General features: G+C 30.0%; 2 protein-coding genes across 3 annotated transcripts; one reads left to right on the forward strand and one right to left on the reverse strand.

Moving 5' to 3' along the window:
• Positions 1-358: 358 nt before the first annotated feature.
• LOC119687980 lies at positions 359-5,939 on the forward strand. 2 transcript variants are annotated; one of them, XM_038102562.1, is made up of 7 exons: positions 359-566; positions 1,804-1,959; positions 2,051-2,203; positions 4,033-4,206; positions 4,290-4,406; positions 4,459-5,456; positions 5,511-5,939. In XM_038102562.1, exons 1-6 carry the CDS (start codon positions 450-452, stop codon positions 5,434-5,436), a joined length of 1,695 nt encoding a protein of 564 aa, XP_037958490.1. In that variant the 5' UTR covers positions 359-449; the 3' UTR covers positions 5,437-5,456; positions 5,511-5,939. The 2 variants fall into 2 exon arrangements, with proteins under 2 accessions (XP_037958490.1, XP_037958489.1); XM_038102561.1 differs by having other exon boundaries at positions 4,459-5,939.
• A 6,662-nt stretch (positions 5,940-12,601) lies between these two features.
• Positions 12,602-16,883, reverse strand: LOC119688651 (odorant receptor 30a). Its single transcript, XM_038103320.1, has 7 exons — positions 16,575-16,883; positions 16,303-16,441; positions 14,648-14,912; positions 13,403-13,502; positions 13,232-13,333; positions 12,884-12,991; positions 12,602-12,814 (listed from the first exon to the last, which is right to left on the reverse strand). The coding sequence occupies exons 1-7, from the start codon at positions 16,881-16,883 to the stop codon at positions 12,713-12,715; spliced, it is 1,125 nt and encodes a 374-aa protein (XP_037959248.1). The 3' UTR covers positions 12,602-12,712.
• Between the last annotated feature and the right edge of the window lie 3,742 nt (positions 16,884-20,625).

Consider the following 20,625-nt stretch of genomic DNA (forward strand, 5'->3'; position numbering starts at 1 on the left):
GTCATGTGGCGACTGCGTCTGTTCCGCTTGAGCAACAGAAAAGTGCTTCGACAATTGGTTTGAGCGCATGGAAAAGTATATAAATCAGGGTGAAAATACTTTGAAAAACAGTAAAACAATTTTTGATGATAAATATTTGCAATTTCATTATTAGGCCAAACATATATATAGCAGCCTTCGTACATATATTATCGTAGTTTTTAAAAAAATCCAACTATATTTACCACAACAGAGTACTGCAATGGTGACCAAATGTAAAGTGAATACAATTAAGTTCGTACCAAGTTGTCATTGAAACTTAAATTGTATTTTTATGAAGTTAAATATGTTTTTTATTTTAAATCTAATACTATTCAAAACTGTTTCACTTTTTTCAAAACATATTTTTGATAGGCACTAAATTTTTTTTAGTATTATTAGTTTATTTTAGAACCAAAATTGCGTTTAAAATGGAGACGTCCTTTGATGGTGGTACCGTGAAGGAAGATGGAGATGTCAAGACTCCTAAAATAAAAACCACAGCATTTGAAAACTCAATCGCTTGCGATCAAGCTACACAGGCGGATGTAAGTAATCATATCAAATATATTCCAATATTATGTTTAATTCTGCAATGATATTACACCATGCGATTCATTTTTATATGGATATTTTCCAAAAGCAACATGTCTACAGACAATTTGAGATTCATAAATATATCATGTTATAGGATTTTCGATCTTAACATATGTATATTCTACAAACGACATTTAACGCAACCACCAGATATCCGTTTTTCTCTTTTAATAGCACCTATATTATATGTGATGTGCTAATGATTACTTATTAACTTATTAAAATAATCAAGTAGACAACTGGTCACTTCTTTAATCTACAACTCGGTTCTAAAGGTGTTAACTACAATCTCAGTTAAACAACATACAAATTACTTTATGAATAGAGTGCATAGAGGTGATACCTTATTCTAGATATATTCCAATTGTTTCCAATTAATATCTATCCCTATCTCTTAAGTCCGAATAAACACGCCCTGACTCGTCGACTCGTGAGTTTAACTTAATGAAAATTAATTGTTTAGACCTTTACTAAATGTTGACTTTCTTGGGTATCTACTTTCAATACTTTGCAATAACGAGAGTAATCGGAAAAACTTTACATGGTCAACATAGGCACACATGCTTAAATCTCAGCAATATCCATCACTGAGATTAGTTCTACTAAGATTGTTAGTTAGTACTAAGTTCCCGCTTTGATGCTATTACCACTACAAGATATCTATTAAATAAAGATTAAAAGTATAATTACAACGCATTTGCTCCTGATATATGTATGAACTTTGGCGATGCCAAATATATGTTGAAATTTTGCTCAAATCAGAAAATCCGCAAGACAAAAATATAGCCAACCTCAAAACGTAAAAATGAACTATGTTTGATAATATGGAGTATGAAGTCACTATATCAGGCTGGAATAGTAACACAAGTTTGCAAAACATAAGATTAATTTCACTTCAGTTTTATAGACCTAGGCAATTGCCTGCTACTGATGAACCCTCAGTACGTTTTCCGAGCTTGCTAAATAAAAGTCATTCAAAACCACAAAATATATTCTAATTGTGAAATAGTTTTCAAATTTTTTACTCAATGACTATATTCGATAAAAATTATTTTACTAAGATGTCATTGAAAAATTTAAATAGTATCAATATGAAGTAAAATAAGTTTTTCATTTTAAAATAAATTTGTATTAAGATTGTTTCACTTTGTTTTTACAAAATAAATTTGTTATATACCAAATTTTTAGTTTGTTGTAAAAATGGATGAGAAGTCTCTGTGTTCTCATATCTCCATTACACTTAAAACGGAGGCAATGGTCGATGACAGTATTTTGATCGCTGAAGGGGGTACTACAGCTGCTGAACCTGAAGCTTTAAAAGTTGATCAGGTTGTTCAGACCGATGTAAGTATTTATTTCTGACATTTTCATTTCCCTCATTTAAATATTTTTAAAAATGCTAATATAAAAATTTTTCTTTAATAATCTGACAAAGGCAATATCTCTTGTTGAACTACTTCGAAGTCAAAACAAAAGAGAGTTTTTGAATGGCAAGCGATTCAGAAATAGACCTGTCATTGTAAACTACTCCGAAAAACTTTTATCTTTGGAAGCTCTATTAAGCGATGAACGCGAAAACGATTATATGGTATGTAGACATATTTTATTAAATAACGAATATTAAATAACGGTATTCCTTGTACCCCTTATTCCTTGTACCCCTTAGAAAGAACTGATTAATTTCAAACTAAATTTCAAATTCAAGTCAGGTTAAAACAAACATTACTGATACAGATTACAAATTATTGACGTTTTAAGTCCTGGAAGTACCTTGCACATGTTGTTGTTGTTGTTGTGATTTGAGTTAGTGCTATTGCGCACTTTTACTCTATTGTGACTGGGGGGCTTATCCCTACCCCACACTAAACTTTAGCTATTCTAGAAACATTATCATTTATTTATTTTCTAACTGATGACGGACCGTAGATCAGCATATCTTCCTGTGCGTGCTGAGGTGGAATTATGGTTTGTTAGAGCGGGGTTGACAACATATCAACTTTTGTGAATAATTTTAGGGCTCTGTCCTGTTGATGATACTATATTATAATTGTAGTCTGTGACTACCAAATGCTTTTCCTTGTTTTTTTTTGCGGTACAATTACTTAAGTTTCGGTATTTTTCTATTTGTATTTGTATTTGTATTTGTATTTGTATTTGTATTTGTATTTGTATTTGTATTTGTATTTGTATTTGTATTTGTATTTGTATTTGTATTTGTATTTGTATTGTATTTGTATTTGTATTGTATTTGTATTTGTATTGTATTGTATTTATTGTATTTGTATTTGTATTTGTATTTGTATTTGTATTTTGTATTTGTATTTGTATTTGTATTTGTATTTGTATTTGTATTTGTATTTGTATTTGTATTTGTATTTGTATTTGTATTTGTATTTGTAGACAAACTTTAACAACTATTATTAACAAATAGTTAGAGCGGAAAAAGAACTTTCATATGTGTTCTGATCTAGCCGTTGAAATGGTTACTTGTAATTGAGTCCTTTTGCTTCATCTTCTCGGATAGTGTCTAACTATGAGTCTTATAGCTAGGTTATTAGGATGGATGGCACTGGTGCTTAATTTTTCAATTTCTTCCTTGATTATATTTACTCTTACGTTCTTGCGAATCATTTGATCAATAATTGAACTCTGTCTAGAACTGAATTAGAAGCAGTGCCCCATAATTGTGTTGCATAGTTTCAACAAAGTTTTATCATTGTATTAAATAGAAGTATTTATTATCGAGGCTACGAATTGATTTTGGATCCACAACCCAATAGAAATTAAAACTTTCAGTTTTTTCCAAATCAATTTCTTGTCCAGTATTAGTCGCAAATAGTTAACAGAATCATTATAAGTTTCATTAGAAGTCTGTTGTCTAGTTGTGAAAAAATTCAAAAAACTGCTGTTCCCTTATATAATATTATGACGAGGAGGATTGCATTGAACTGCAATGAAAGTGGTTTCTACACATTCTTTCACCTTGCAATATTTTATTCTACTAATATTCTATATTCTATTATAAGTATTCCTGCCCTACCACATGCCTTACTTTCTAGATGTTGGGTGTTATAGAACTCAAATATCTTGATTTTAAAATTATTAGATTTAATTGAGTTTCAGATGTAAGCGCTATCTCCATCGCTTGACTCTCCAGAAATACCTACAGTTCATTCTTGTCATAAGCCGTTCGCATTCCGACAACATGTATTGAGAGAGTTCATTGTCTCGAGAGAATAGTTTGCAATAAATGTGTGGACAACTGCCTATCACTGATTAATACCTACACTACCCCGGATATGTAGAATGTAAAGGATGTACACTTTTATAATATATTCAAGCGATTACTAAAGTGATTACTATTTACATTCGGTCAAATTCGTTTCAAATTATTTTTAAAATGCATTAAATTTGTAGATGTGTACAAAAATGGATGAAAATTGCAAAAGTTCAGACCAATCGGCCTTTTCAAAATCTCAGATGACCTCTGACGGTGATTGTCGCAAACAAGAGAATGGTGTTATGAATTCTAGATTAGAAGGCGTAAAATCGAAATTCTCAGATATGAAAGATCAAGCTATGCAGACAGACGTAAGCATTTCTTTTAAACACATTTAATTTTATGAAAAAATAACATATTCCCTAATTTATTATCATTCTATAATTCGACAAAGACGATATCGGTTGCATCAGTTTTAATGCATTACGAAAAAACATATCGTGCAAATGACTCAGGAAAGGTGAAATCAGTAAAAACGGAGTCAACAAAAAAATGTCCAGAGATGCCTTCCGTACGTATAAATATTTTATTAAAAACTAGTGTATCTAATTTACAATTTTCAGCAATCTGTTATGTGCACGGATCCCTGCCCATACTGTGAATTTTTTGATAGAGGGCAGGCAAACTCACTAGAGCTAGCCAGTGAAGAAAAAGCGTTCACTGAGAAATGTTACTTTGCAAACTATAAGCCCAAACTTTCCAGAAAGACCATTAATATTACAGAGAAAGTGGGTAGTGATTTTTTGGATAATAAAGATAATGATTCTGTTAAAGGATCGAGCAATACTGATTCTAAAAATTGCATGGAACCAGAAGGTATTTTCGTAAATACAACGAAAAACGAACTAGAGGAAACGATTGTTGTGGATAAAAATCAGTATAAAACTGAAAATGATCTCTTAAAATTGTCAGAGCTTAACACTAATGAACTGAAAGAATCGCAAATAATCACGTTTCCATTCGATGTTAAAAGAATTCGGTCTGCAGATGAAATTTTCAGACTTACCAAAAGCGATGGTTATTTATCTAATCTTCCTGAATGCGATACAAAACCACTTCGCAAAACCAACAGTCTTTGTAACTACCGCAACAAGAATCTTGTGTTTAAAAAGGGTGCAGAATCAGATATAAGCGAATTGAGGAAGATTTTGAGCATAGACGAAAAACCAAATAATACTGAAAATGATCGTTTAAAGCCACTAAGCACTGTTGAGATTGAGGATTCGCATATATATACAAGAATATCCATTAGCGATTGCAAGCTCTCTGCAGTTTGTGCAGATAACGGAAACATGAACTACAAAACAGACTATCTTTCTGACTGGCTTGAAAGAAAACATTTCTTAAGTTTCAAAAACACTAAAATCAGAAAAGTAAGTAAAAGTTCGAAGGCGATTTGCAAAGATAAAAAAAATGTACATGATGTATCGAAGCCAGTGTATATGAGCTTATTAGAGTGGGAAGAGTGTTGCAATCTAAGTAGTTATTTAAAAACACCAACATCAACACCAAGCAGTACTCAGGAAATCAGGAAACCATGATAGTACAATTATTCTCAAATGTATTGTATAGAATTCATTCGTAAAGATTTATATAAACCATCAAATTGTTATAGATAAGTAACCAGAAAAAAAACGCTGAAACCATTGCTTTGAAATTGATTTCTTTTAAAAGCCAAAGCGAGGACACCGAAATGGACTTTCCCAAATGAACCTTAAAATGACATTGTCTCAGCATTTATTGTATTACAGTACAAAGACTTTTACAGTATTATTAACATCACTTGGAGATCTCGAGAGAAATGATTCTATTGGAGAAATTTTATAGTTTCTACTAATAATATATTTATTTTAAAATTGTGGAAGAATTTATGATATTAAATTCAAGGTATTAGTTAAACAATTAATTTCACTATTAGAACACTAGTTTTACTTTAGAACTAAATTTAAATAGTGGATGGAATTTATAAAGTTTAAAAATTGTTGATGTGTATTATATACGTGATATATTCTAAATCAAATAAATTTAACTATACCGCTGGTAATGGTGCAAATCTATTCTTAAAATATATATGTATAAAATTTTGATTAGTTGATTAATGACTTGTCATCAAGGACTTGAAATGATTTTAAAGCAATTGTTATAGGTTGCTCAATAAGTTTGCAAACGAGAATAGAAAAACGAACTTCTAATAGTAAAAAAAAATATTTTTTTAGTTTGATTTTCTTCAATTCCGACGATTTTTCAAAATATGCCTCCAACCTTTGTGAGAGGAACCAGAAATGAAAAAAAAATATGGCAAATTAACTGATTATTGCAACAATTTGTACTTCAATTCATTTAATCGTGTGATGGTTTTTAAAATGCTTAAGCAGATGCATTGACTTGATAAGTCCTTTTCAATCCATTTTTCCATTAAATTGGTGCCAATTATATCTATCATTACCTAAATCAATTGCTATAAACTCAGTTTTTACTCGCTTGAGAGCGTAAGGAAAAAACTCCTTAGCTTCTTACTTTGATTTAAAATTCTCAAAGTAGATCCACATCTCAACTTTACAACTCTTCTCTAATACGTTGTAGATGTTGTGAAGAAAATAGCATTATTTCATATTCAGCTAATGTGCATTAAGCTTCTGGAACTTCAAAACTTCATATAAAATTTTTTTTTTTGTGGTTGATTAAAATTGTAAATTTTATTACACATCTCTCTCTGTAAATCGAGGATCTTCTAAAATTCTAGCGTTTATTCTGATGGCTATTTCTGATATTGATACAGTTTCTGATGGTCCTTCACACAGTCAATCCTGAATGCATATATGACCAATTTCAAATAAAATAAGAATAAAAATTCTAAATTTTACTACACACCTCTCTCTATAAATCGAGGGTCTTCTAAAATCCTCGCGTTTATTCTGATGGCTATTTCTGATATTGATACAGTTTCTGATGTTCCTTCACACAGTCAATCCTGAATGCTTATATGACCAATTTCAAATAAACCCACGTTTTTGAAACGCATTTACAAACCATTTTTTGTGAAGTAGGAGTTCCAAACAATTGAATTTCTGAAAGATGCCCTTTTTTTCTACAGCTTCATCTACTGCAATTGGCTTGTGTCATAACAAGGAATGAACTGACAGGTTTGAATAACATTTTAGTTGCTTTTAAAAAAACCACGATGCAAGTATAACCCACAGTACAAATGGTCAGCAAAAATAAAATATTGACAAAAGGTTATATTCACTATAGATGGCGAAACGATACTAAGGTTTTTAGTCGCGGGTGATATGTGCAAATAAACTATATAGAGAATTTAATAAGAATTTTGATTGTTAAATGTAATTTATGTATTGCACAGAATCTGAAAACCTGTTGACCTGTTCAGTTTTTTTTAAATCCATTCATATGCGGCTATATAATTAAAACATAGCGCTGATTCGAACACAAAAACCAATGTCTGGAATATATGGTAACGAGCATTATGAATTTAAATGAAAGTATGGAAAAATAGCATCAAACACACAGACCTGCACTGCACAAAAAAAACCACTAAGCAAATCTGTTTGGAATCCTCCGACAGCTTATTTGATTATTTCCGTTTCAAGCCACTTAACCACTGCGACTTAACTTCAGACAGTTTTAATGTGCTGTAGGTTTTTATAAGGGTACCTTCAATTTCCATTTTTTTTTTGGTCATATTCTGTGATTTTGAAATCTTACATTACCACGAGGTTTTACGAAAACTGTCAAATCTATCTGCAATAAAAGCTGGTGCACGTCAGGGGGGCGTACTCGGTTCACTACTATACCTGCTTTACACTATGGACTAGCCAATAAGACCCGAAAGTAAAATTATAACATTTGCAGATGATATTGCAATTTTGGCGATTGCTGACTCCGTTGAAGAATCAATAGCCAAATTACAAATATCTACAAATTCGGTAAACAATTGGACAAAAAAAAGATGGCGTATCAAACTGAATTCTGTTGAATCGGTTCTTGTGGATTTTTCAAATAAATAAATACAATACTTTCCTATTTCGATACAAGGTACTCAGACACTATATGCTTATACTGCAAAATATCTTGGCATAACGTTGGACACACAAAATTTCGATGGAAGGAGCACATACAAAAGAAACAAGTCAAGTTTGATATGAAGTTGCGAAAAATGGAGTGGCTGATTGCAAATCCACACTATCTATGCAAAAACAAGATTCTGCTGTACAATCAAATTTTAAAACCTGTATGGTCATTCCCTATATGGGGAGCCAATGTTTTCAGAACAAGGTTCTACGGAACATTTTAAAAGCGCCATGGTATATGTAAAATTATCCACAGTTGCTGAAGAAATAAAAAAGAAAGTAACAAGTCACAAACTGAGGTTGTAGCAACATGTAAACACAGAAGCTGTTAACATCTTAACCTCGTATGGACAACCAAGACGACTAAAACGACGAAATGTCGCTGACATGGCATCGAATTAGAATCTAGTGTAATTTGTTTAGAATATTGCTTATTTATGTACTTTTGTTATTGATCAGATACAAGCTACTCGTTGTTTATAATGTAAATAGTTGTAGGAATACACAAAAAAAAACACAAAAAAAAATTTTGGTGCTTGCTTAGACCACTAGTAGTTTTAGGATTAAGACATAAATAGTCCGAGCCAACAATTGCAGTATCGTTTGGGTAAGCTGGGTAATATCTTTAATGCTCAGCTTGGAGCTGCCATATAGATTAATGAGAAAGAAAGATCCTACAGTACTATAGTACTTATTCAGTATAGGTACGAGCAGAGCAGTAGCAAAGCAATACATACTTCACACTGTTCGGACCCACAGCTACGCTGGTAATCATCATATTGTATGTCAGCTCTGTTAATATGACTATGCCTTAGATATTAGTCTGTTTGTGCAAACTGTATGGGACAATGAGAGTGATCGAGGTAAAGTTCAACTATAGCTTTTCTAATAAATTTTCTACTTCAAGAAGATTTACACTTTAATCTTAACACTCATACACTTAACAGCATTTCCATTGAAAGCCAGTGTGTACATTGAATGGGTAAAACGTATTTAGAACTTCTTGGTCATTTATAACCATGATGAGAATATAAATAAACATCAAATACAAATTAACACTCTGCTTAGCCGGAAGAGTGTATATAACAAGTCTCAAATCCTTCGCGCAGCCAAAACACAAGTTTGTTTTAGTTCATGAGACATTCAAATCCTTGCGTTTAAGGAGTGCCATGAGGAGACAGAGGTCAGAGTTTTTTATTGTAATTCTTAATAAACGTATTCGCATAATGCGCCGTTAAACCCCCTATATGAATTCAAGAAATTTCAAGAAATTCCACTAGTACCAATTAAAGCTATACGTTTGAATGTACTTTTATTCTTAGTAAGGAGCAAGGCCTATCTAATATCTCTGATTATTTTTGGATCACGGCATTCGGTTGGAAAGTGCAACTCCACATCGAATGAAAGTAAAATTGCAATATCATTTGCAGATGATATTGTAATTTTGGCGATTGCTGACTCCGTAAATGAATGGAGTCATTTACAGCCAAAGAATCTAAAAGCCCCTCCCTGGTCCTAGGTGGCGTAGATGATACACACTCACTACCAGTGATACATAGAGTACAGAGTGGCGCTAAATGAAGTTCAGTCGCCACTTATGACAGGTATGCCTTACCTTAGGCGTATTCTAACCCCATAACCCGAAAGGGGAGCACAAAAAGGAAGTACGGGATTGAACACAATAACGATAACACCAGCATTTAATATGTCAAATGCCATCAAAAAGACTACCTTGTCTAATCATTATCAAAGACAACCACCCACTCCAATTTATTACTAAAATTTCTCTTAAGGTAGCTATAATAAAATAATTTATTAGCGGGCTAATTGGTCAATTGAAATAGAAATAAAAAGAATATAATTTAATATTTATATTTAAAAGCAGTTTATATTTTATTAAAATATTTGTCCAATATTTTGATAATCTTCGATAGTCATTTTCAGGGAAACTGAACAAAATATACAATGTTCAATTTTATAGCGGAGACTTGCAAAGAAAAATCATACAATAAATTCAATAGAAATAAAGACAATAGCAAAATCAACATTTGCTTCTAATATTCCTATAAGCCTGACTACAGTTGTCCGTATCCGTTTTATAATTTAGTCTTATACTATTCAGAATTTTAAGTATTGAAAGCATTTCCAGTAGTCAATATACAATGTATGTGTATAAAAAAAAAAAAAAAATGCTGTACTGGCTTCAGCACTACTTTTATTTTTCAATCAATATTTATATCCAACCATATTTGTCTTAAGTTTGTTCTTAGTCGTACCTATTTATATATTATTAGATACGTTGGACCCGTCACCTTTATAATTCAGCTGGTACACAACATTACATTTTTCTTGATTGTTTATTGTTGTTTTGGTATTACTATATAGTGTAGCCATTGTGTTTGTTTTCTTCTAGATGATTTTACACCATTTCTTGTCATAGGTATTGGAATTCATTATTTGATTTGATAATTTTGGAACAAAATTAATTGATTTATGTTTTTTCTGGTCATTATTATTAGTTGGGTGGACATTTTTTAAGTTCCTATAAGGAATCGTGTTAATATTCTATCTGGGAAGTTTGTTTGCTATGGGAAATATTGTCACTAAGGACCAGAACTCTTCTAATAAATTAGATGCCATATTTAAAATAATGTGTTTTGGATGATTGGAATTGTAGTTAATTAATCCTCCTGACGCTAAAGGTTTTCTGTACCATTGGAAGTGAATCCGGTTATCATGTCTAATTAATTCAACCTCTAAATAAGGAAGCCATTCTTTTCTTTTCCATGTCATTCTTTTCTTCTTCTATGATGAATTTTAAATTTGTGTGAAAAGAATTAAAAATTTTAAGTGTTTGATTTACTTTGTATCTACGTATTATCGCGAAGATATCATCTATGTACTTCGTCAATAATCTCGGTTTATATTCTATAAGCTATAATAATATAAAATAATATTTTTAATACGCTAATTTTAATGAAATGCTTTTCTTGTAATTATATATCTCTCATAAAACTCATCTGTGTTCCTCATACTGAGAAAACTTCCCTAACGATGAACCGGATGTTCATCGTTAGCTCAGAAAGAGTGTTTAGAAAGAGTGTTCGTTTAGATTTAAAAAAATTGTCGGCTCAAATAGATATTAAAGGTTTTGCTTTAATCATTTAATCAACAAAGTAAAAAAATTATGATAAAATATTATTATATATTATAATTCTATATTCAATATTATTTTAAGCAGCAATCAATGCGATTGAATGTCGATGAGTTCTGCAAACTCATACATGCAAGTCAGTAAATATCAAAGAAAGCAAATGCAAATACAATTAATATACTTTAGTTTTTACTATTTATAGTATTCACTCGATAATAGTAATCAAAAAGTGATATTTAAAAGCAAATGTTAGAAATATTGTTGCATTTATTTTACAACCTGAGCAAAGTATTCGAATTTGTATTTCATGCAAAAATTAAAACTTCACTGTTTAATAAGTTTGATGAGTTTGCTTCGAATAAGATACTATTCTTATCCTCTATTGATATTATCCTCTATTTTAGAAGATATACTCATATTTATTTATTATACTTCATTTTGATACATAATTGTTACAAATATTTCGAGTTCAAGTATGACACAAAATTCTGTTTAGTTTTCTTGCAATTTGAAGACTTTTGCAAACAAAAGCCACTAAATCGGGAACGTGTATATATTTATGTGGATATCACACTAAACTTCAAGTGTTTCAACTAGGCAAAAAATTATGTGTTTCTGGTTAAAAGTTATATATACAAATATCCAAATATTTATTTTTTTTAGGTAGAAAGGCTATGCGTAAACACGGAATACTCGTAGCAAGTAACAGAAAAAGATATTGTATGTCCAAGTTATACTGTGTATACTATATCGGAATGTCCAATTTACAGTGGTGACTTCATGTTTGCACGAGAATTTCATTTTGCATGCTTTTAATAAACAAAACTTGTTGTTGTTGAAGCTCTTGGCTGATGTCACGTTGATTACTAGTCTTCCACAATTTTGAACATATATTTATCAGCAATGTCAACAGCTCTTAAACGTTAAAAAGATTTTTTGTTGAAAGACAGTACTTTGTTCTCTCTCCAAAAGACCCATTAGCTTTGCTTATTTTTCTAAAGACCCGGGATGAGAACCGGGTATCATCAGTATGTGCAGTTCTGCTTTGTTGCTTAAATTATCATTTCTAATATGAGGTTAAAAGCATTATTTTGCTTGGTCACACTTTTAGGTAATATACTATTAACACATTGAATTCAATTTTCAAGAAAATACATACAGAAGAGACTCATTTTAGGGACTCATTAATCTTCTGTGATTGATTGATCTTCCATACTTCCCCCAGCTTATGACAGGTGATGTAATGGTCATGTAAATTTCAACTTATGAACAATCTTTGCTAATTAGTATAAATATTTTCGATTGTAATTAAATTTTTCGAATTTATTGTTTTTATATTAATAATGTTTTTGAATGCATATTTTTATTGCACACGCTAATTAGTTTAAACAATATAGATATATATATATTTGCATGTGATTGATATCTAATAAAGCATTTAGGTTATTATTTATTCCTCACACAACAATATACTTTTTATCAGCTATATGTATTTGTTATTGTGAATCTTTTCTATTTATACATTTCTACTTATAACTAAACGGTATCTACTTAATAGTAATAATTATTTTGGTTTTAGCCATAGAATCGTTTAAGCAATGTAAAGTAGGAATAGGTTGTATTCAGCAATGTTTGTAAGAGTTCCAAATTCATGTGTGCTACGTTTCCAACTAAAATCTTTTCCAAAGCAAATCATTTTATTATTAATCATATTTTTAAAAAAATATATTGAAGTACTTGTCATACCGCACAGGGCTTCTGGGCACGCAGCATAAATAACTTCAGAAACTTCTTAGTATCCATATCAGAATCATACCAATTGCTTTCATAAGCAGCTGTAGCTACAGCAATACTCTATAAAATAATATCAAATAATGTAATACTTTATACATAAATAAATCCGTGATTTACAACATATTCAAAAAGGGTGTTCACGATTTCATGCAACGAGCTTTCGTTTAACGTAAAATTTATATTTCATTTCGAATAGTATTTTTTTCTCGGCACTTTGGAGTTTTGCTATGTTACTCGTTTACCGAGATCGTGAACGCCTCTAATGTAGAACTCACAATACGGTAATCAAATTCTACAAACCTCCACGTATAGCTCATTGGCAAAGAAATACATAGGTATTATCTGAGCTGCAAATGTTATGATGTAAGCACTGACAATTATCATTTGACCCACTGTTTGAACCTGAATTGAAAATAATATATCAGAATATTAAAAATACCATTAGGAATATAAAATTAAAAAAAATCTTACAATTAGCAGCAAAAATAACATAACGCAAAGCATTGCTCCATAGGTGAGGAACTCAGTTAACCAAATATAGGTTGTTAAGCCGTTGACTGTATCTACAAACCTTTATAAAATATATATTTTTTTTTAATTAAAGAAAGAAAACAAAATTACAAGAGTGCACTTTTTTCGAGTGAAAATATATAAAAATAAAATTTTTAATTAAAAAGAAAATGCATTCATAACATATATATAACTCATTAAGATGTAATGATTAACAATCAAGAAAAAATTCAAAATTTACTTGTTTAATTTGGATATTAATGGCGTATACCCGCGAATATTTTAAAAAGAAGTGCATGCAGACCTAACTGTCCTACAGTTTGTAGCAATTACTTCAATATGCAATAGATGAAACATCTTTCTTAATAATAAACTTTAGTACTACAATATTAAGATAGACCCAAATACATAAAGATGATAGTAATTATATGACTAAATGTATAGTCATTAGCGGATTCGTAAAAAATCCTTAGAAAATGGATAAAAAACAAGTATTGTAAAAACTATACAGATCCGTTGATTTTAAGAAATATACCTCCAAAACTCAGAGACCCTTGTTTGCAAGCCTTGTTTGCGAACCTTGTTTTCGCCCAATTCTTAGGGTGTACTGATCACACCTTTTGAGTGACCGTACAAACTCTGACATTTATAAAAAACTGAAGGTGTAGGGTTAAAATGTCAAGGATATGCAGAATATATCCATTTTGGCCACAATTTGTATTGACTTCAAATAATCGAATATATATATCGAATATCGAAAAAACAGAGAACATTATTTGCAAGCCTTGTTTGCGAACCTTGTTTTCACTCAATTCTTAGGGTGTACTGGTCACACCTTTTGAATGACCCTACAAACTCTGACATTTATAACAAACTGAAGGTGTAGGGTTAAAATGTATATAGATATGCACAATATATCCATTTCGGCCACAATTTATATTGACTTCAAATAATCGAACAATTCATATTAAGCTTTAAACTATTCGTTTGTTTCGAATATGAGTTTGTTTGCAGGTACAACCTTTTGAGATCAGATACTAGATAGAAGTTGCTGAGCATTAAACATCTTTTCTATCTTCTATCAATTTTCCTAGGCATGTGACCCTTTATTTTTAATTTTCATAAGAAAAAATTATTATGAATGGCATTTGTTTTCATATTCAATGATCCATATTATTTGTTATGCTTTAAATAATATTATCTCACCTGATAATTTTAACCTGGTATTTAATACACCACACTAAATCATCTTTTGCTTTTGAACTGTTGATGAAGTTCAAGTTTCTTATTTTATATTGTAAAGTTTTGCACATGAGAATACCAAACATTATGAATGATATTATTAGATTTGTATATGGTATGTTCATGCAACAACCCATGGGAACCATAATAACTTGCAGTATAAAAATAATTTCATAATAAGGACTTCTGTACTTATTTATGCCTGGTACAAAGACGCCAAATGGTAACACTAGAAAAAACAAAAAAAAAAATATATAAAGCAATTGTTTTGATATTTTTTATTATTATAATATTTATTATATTACATACTTATTGTTTTTTCTTTTTGAATATTACTGTAAAAATTTACGAGATAGTAATTGTTTTTTTTATATATCACATCAGTGTCAGAAGTTTCATACAACTACGTTGAGACCTATAGTAAACATTCTTTAGTACTCGAAGAAAGGATATATAATTCATCACCTCCGATTTAAATAAACATTATTAGCTCCTTTCTTAAAATAAAATTTAGAGTATCTCAGAAAAAAGTTTGTACCTTTTATGTAAGAAATAAGTACCCATGGAATTCTGAGAATTTGCTTTTAAGCTTAATTTCGAAAAAGGTATATTTCAGCTTCTATAAATGATAAAATTTTTAAAAAATTTTTTACTCTATTAAGATAATTAATTGAGTACTTAAGAAATAGAAACAAATTGAAACTGTTTATATTTCAATACTTATACTAACTGTTAATTTAAAAAAAATATTGAATTGTTCCCGACAGCATTATTTCTAAAAGTATATTTAAAAAATTTATTAAGGCTGTACCCTACGTTTTACATTTATACAATAAATTATAGTTAAATAAAATTTCAGTTAATATACCAAAAATAATTCTTAAGCGAAAATAATATTAAGAGCAGGAAGAAAATCAATATCTTTAATTTATTACAAACTTATCCAATAGCACTAATAAGACAAGGTTCATTTCAAATAAATCTATACTCTTGATTATATGCACCCGTATTTCATGTATACAGATTGACACTCATATGCTCTCCGTAGGTTCCTTAGCTAACGGCATCTTATCTAGAAAATGAATCAAAAGTGTACAGAAAGAGCTACTCTATTTGTAACACATATTTCTAGAGTTATAGGGAGTCAAAAAATTCTGTCGTGATGAAAACTTTAAACCAATGAATCACTTATGTATTAAAAACAGGTAATACTAATTTATTATCTTACTAGTAATCTTAAGATTACTCGAGCATAATATAACTTTCGATTAATTTTTTGTTCTTTATATAACATATATATAATTCGTGAATATTATACAAATAATTTCTTGTACAAAACTTATCGTCATAATCGTTGTTTGAAGCGAACTGCCTACTTTTTTTAGAAAAACTTCACAACTTTACTAGTCCGTATGAGAACTAATGAATACGTTGCTTTTAGAGGATTTTATTAAGGTATATATTAAACATATAAAGAATAAATAATGGAACATTTATAAGAATAAATGGGAGATACTCTGGAACACTCTGCACATTTACATATTTATTATATTTGATATTAATATTATTTTGAAGTAAGAGCTTTTTAACTTTGAAGTAGTGTACTATGTTATACATACCCTTTGAAGTTGAAAATATCGGGTAGGTGACGAAACCAATGCAAGCTAATATACCCATTAGTAAATTAATCCTGGTGAAAACTTTTGCTGCTTGAATTGTGTTTTTGATTTCTGAATTCACAAACGTATCGTTCATACACTGAAAAATTGATAACAGAGAAACAGTTTTTTTTCAAAATTTATTGGAATAATTTATATATTTTAGAGAGATAACTGATGCATATATTTATTTTTATATGTTAAATTTTTTTATTACTTTTAGCATTACTTACCATGAGTTGGACGTAGTAATTCTTCAATTTCGCCATAAACTGTTCGTATCTATACCGATGTAGGCAGAGTAGCAAAGCCCTTAAGATAGTATTAAAACAAAGAACTGTTATATAGGCATTCCTGATAACATTTACTATTGGTTCGGTAGTATAGTATAGGTCCAAAAACTGCGTAATATTCATAAGAATGTAGGGTGTTAGACAAACGTAACGTCTCCAGTTATGTACTATCAGAAAGGACCAAAACTTCATAATCCGCAATGTTGTGCTTAAAATAGGCACATCCTCTATGGACTCTATTAAGAACATTTTCGCTGTTAAGTAGAACACTGACTAGTTTTTTGTACAGTAACACATTTTTATATCAAGTTTCTCCCCATTATTTTTATCTATATATAATGGGGTTTATATCTATAATTTAAATGCAAAGCAAAGTTGTTCATAATGACTTTGGCTTTTCGTCTTTTAATGATAAAATGAAAAAAATTTAAAAAAGGGGAAGAAAATAGCTCAATTAATACAAAAAGTTTTTAAAAAACTTTCTTACTATTAGTAAAGCAAACGCAAAGATGCATATGGAATTATAGCACTACATAAGTATTCTATGAAGTTGGTGATTATAAATGACTAGTTCATTTTCTTTTTATTGATTAATAATTTTATATTTTCTTCACTGTTTAATTTGTGACATTATATTTGTTTTTAAAGTATTCAGGTTGCCATCGAGGCTACAAAAAACTCTAGAATTATAATTATTATAATTACGCTTGTATAATTACAATTGCAATTATAAAACTGTTGAGATTCCAACTAAATGATTCATTATTTTAATTAAAAGTTGTGCCTATACAGGACTGTCTAGAATTTTTTGTTTGTCCGTGTAATGGTTGCACTGCCAGTAACGTACTTTTCAGCAATTACACAATGATGATATTGTTTTTGTGTTACCGAGCAAATTTCCATTCGATATACACAGTACTTACATGCTTTTTACAACGGTCACTATTTCTATTTTGAGTTTAATAACGAAAAAATACAAACCTGTCGCTAAAAATTGCTTTATTTTTTCTCAAAGTATTCTCCTTTACGATTAATATACTTTTACATGCGTTTGAACCATTTGTCAAAGCATTCTTTCCAATCTGCTTCAGCCACCTTCAAAAAGAAATTCTTCTGCCGATACAAATCATGACCATTGTCCACGCAATTTATTCTTGTTCTCGACGGTCGGGAACAAGAAAAAGTCATTTTGTGCCAAATCAGGACCGAAATCAGTACGGCGGATGAGCCATCAATTCAATTTTTTCAATATTCAATTACGAGTAGTCGGTTTTTAGACGAAGTGTGTGAGCACTCGCATTGCCTTGATAGAGATGAAGAATGATCCAACGGCGCTTGTTTGTTTTCCGTATTTCACTGAAGACTTTACGCAGACAAATGATTGTAATCCATTCAAAAGTCACCGTTTCACGTTTCTGTAATGATACTCGTACAGTTGTCACATGACTAGTTTTTCCAAAAAACAAGCAACCATTTGTTTTAAAATGTTTCGAACGCGAATAATTTTGATTTGGTTCATCTTGAAACACCCATACAATCGACTGTTCGACCGCTGTTTACGTTCCGGCTCCTACGCGTATATATATATCCATGATTCGTCATCTGTAACAATTTTACATACGTTATAATTCCATTTTTCGCGTACACTTAATTTACAAATCTCTGTAAATAACTCAAATAACGCTCTTTTGACAAAAAGTCTAAGGTAGGTTAAGGTAGGAAATGTCAGATGACACCTGACCACAATTCAGTGTTGCCAAGGCTCAAAATATAAATTGTGACCTCCATAATAAATGGAATAGTTCACTTATTTTAATAACTTTACCTACTTAAAGGTAAATATACGATCAACTATGATCGTTCTTTTTTTATCACATTAAACAATAATAAATTAAGATTTATGATTTTACGTGTAATGATACAATTTAATATATGTTAATAGAAATATATTCTAAATATATCTAAGAATCTATAATATGCATCCTTATTTATATTAATATATTTATATTAATATATTTATTTATATTATTAATAAACAATTCTTAAAAATTGCAAACAAGTGTCGCTATGTAAAACGCTCATATCATTTGTTGTATACCTTCTCTTAATTCTTACAACCTTGTTTCTACAATGTCTACTAAATGAATTATTTTTACTCAACGTCATTTCTCTACTGTTCACTACTATTTATTACGAAAAGAAGTCTTTAATGTGTCCTTTCTATTCCCTGTCATCAAGTTTTTAGATTTTCATGTTCTATTCCGGAATAAAATTAAATATAATACCAATAGTTATATGCAAATTTCAATTGGACTATATCCTTTATCTATTTCTATATTCATCTATTTATACTTTATCCATCTATACTTTATCTATTATCTATATTTGTGCTTATATATTCCAAACGCTTCGATTGCAATCAAAACTTTTCTATTTACTTTGTTGTGCACCTTGGATATCGGATTACTCTTATTCAAAGTTATTTGTGTTAAAGAGTTAAGAACATCGTAATGATGATCAAGTAGCCAAACAACGAAAAATATCCCAGCGAAGAATCTGATGCAGTTTATAAACCATCAAAATAATCTTGTTTACTTAACTGAATGCACTGCCGATACGAGTAACCACTCGAAATAATTTTCCTTTTACATCTCAAGTAATGGTATGGGCAGCTATAAACGCCGCTCTCTAATCGGTTTCATTGAGCCTGGTGTCAAAATCAATGCGACTTATTATTGGGAATATGTTTTGGAAGTTACTTTAGAGAAGTATACACGCAAATATTTCGATTGTGGACCATTGACGTTCCAAGAAAACTTGTCACCATGTCATAAAGTTCGTGTGAACCAAGAATAGTTAAAAAATCATATTTCTAACTTCATTTCGTATACAAAATGGACGATTGTCTTTCGAATTCGCCAGCTGCAAGTCCGATGGACTATTCCATCTATTTTTGAGAGCAATGTGAGGACTAAAAAATCATTCCAGTGTGGTTGCGCTGATAAAAGTCCTTGTTCAGGAATTGGTCAAAATACCGAAAATTACATTTGTGATGCATGCAATTCAGAGTCAAGACAGAAGGTGGTCACATCGAGCTGGAGTGAATGGATTCTGAAATTTTGATTATTTCCATACATTTTTGTAGTTTAAGTCAACAACAAATAATTTTACATAATAAAGTTATGGTCGCTTGAATAGGTAACCAACTTAACCACATAGCATGAAAATAAATAGTTTATTTATTTAATAAATTAAACTCATTTAAAAATTAATAAAGTTTTTGTTTTATTATTTTTTTTTTTAGATCTAAATAAATATATATTTCAATATCAATCATTTTACAAAAACCATAAAATTTTTTTCTATGTAAAATATTTTTTAATTTTTAATTAAAATTATTTATTATACATATTTTCCTTTTAAAAACATGATTTACATTTAGTTCTAAATGTTACATTTATTTCAAAACAAAAAAATTCTTCATCTTTTTAAAAATAAGGATTTATGAAAAAATTTTTCATTTTTTGCATTTTATTTGAATTTTTATTAAAATTACCTAAAGCTATATTACTCTGCGATTACATTGCATGCAAATTTTGTCTTGCGTGTTCGTACGAACATATTAAATATGCGTGATCATATGTAAATGGTATGTGAGCTATTCGCACGACGTCTTGTCTCTCATGCAAAAATTTGATTAAACAAAATATTTTGATTGAAATTCATTCGTTCGAAATCAAAAATGGAAAAAGTGAAATTGAAAGGTATGCGTTCTTTTCACGTATTTTTAATTTAATAAATTGAAAAAAATTTGAAAACGGGTAATGAATTGCGATTTGCTAATTTCTTTGTTTGAGGAATAGACAAACTCTCCATTTTTATACCTTGAAGAACAAAAATCATGAATTTATATTCATCTTCAGTTATTTGAAAATAATAAATACTTGATTTTCCGTTGAATATAAGTTAACAACGGAAATATTGAAGCACT

Source organism: Teleopsis dalmanni, chromosome X (assembly GCF_002237135.1).
Source record: "Teleopsis dalmanni isolate 2A chromosome X, ASM223713v2, whole genome shotgun sequence".
In the NCBI taxonomy this organism is placed as follows: Eukaryota; Metazoa; Arthropoda; class Insecta; order Diptera; family Diopsidae; genus Teleopsis; species Teleopsis dalmanni.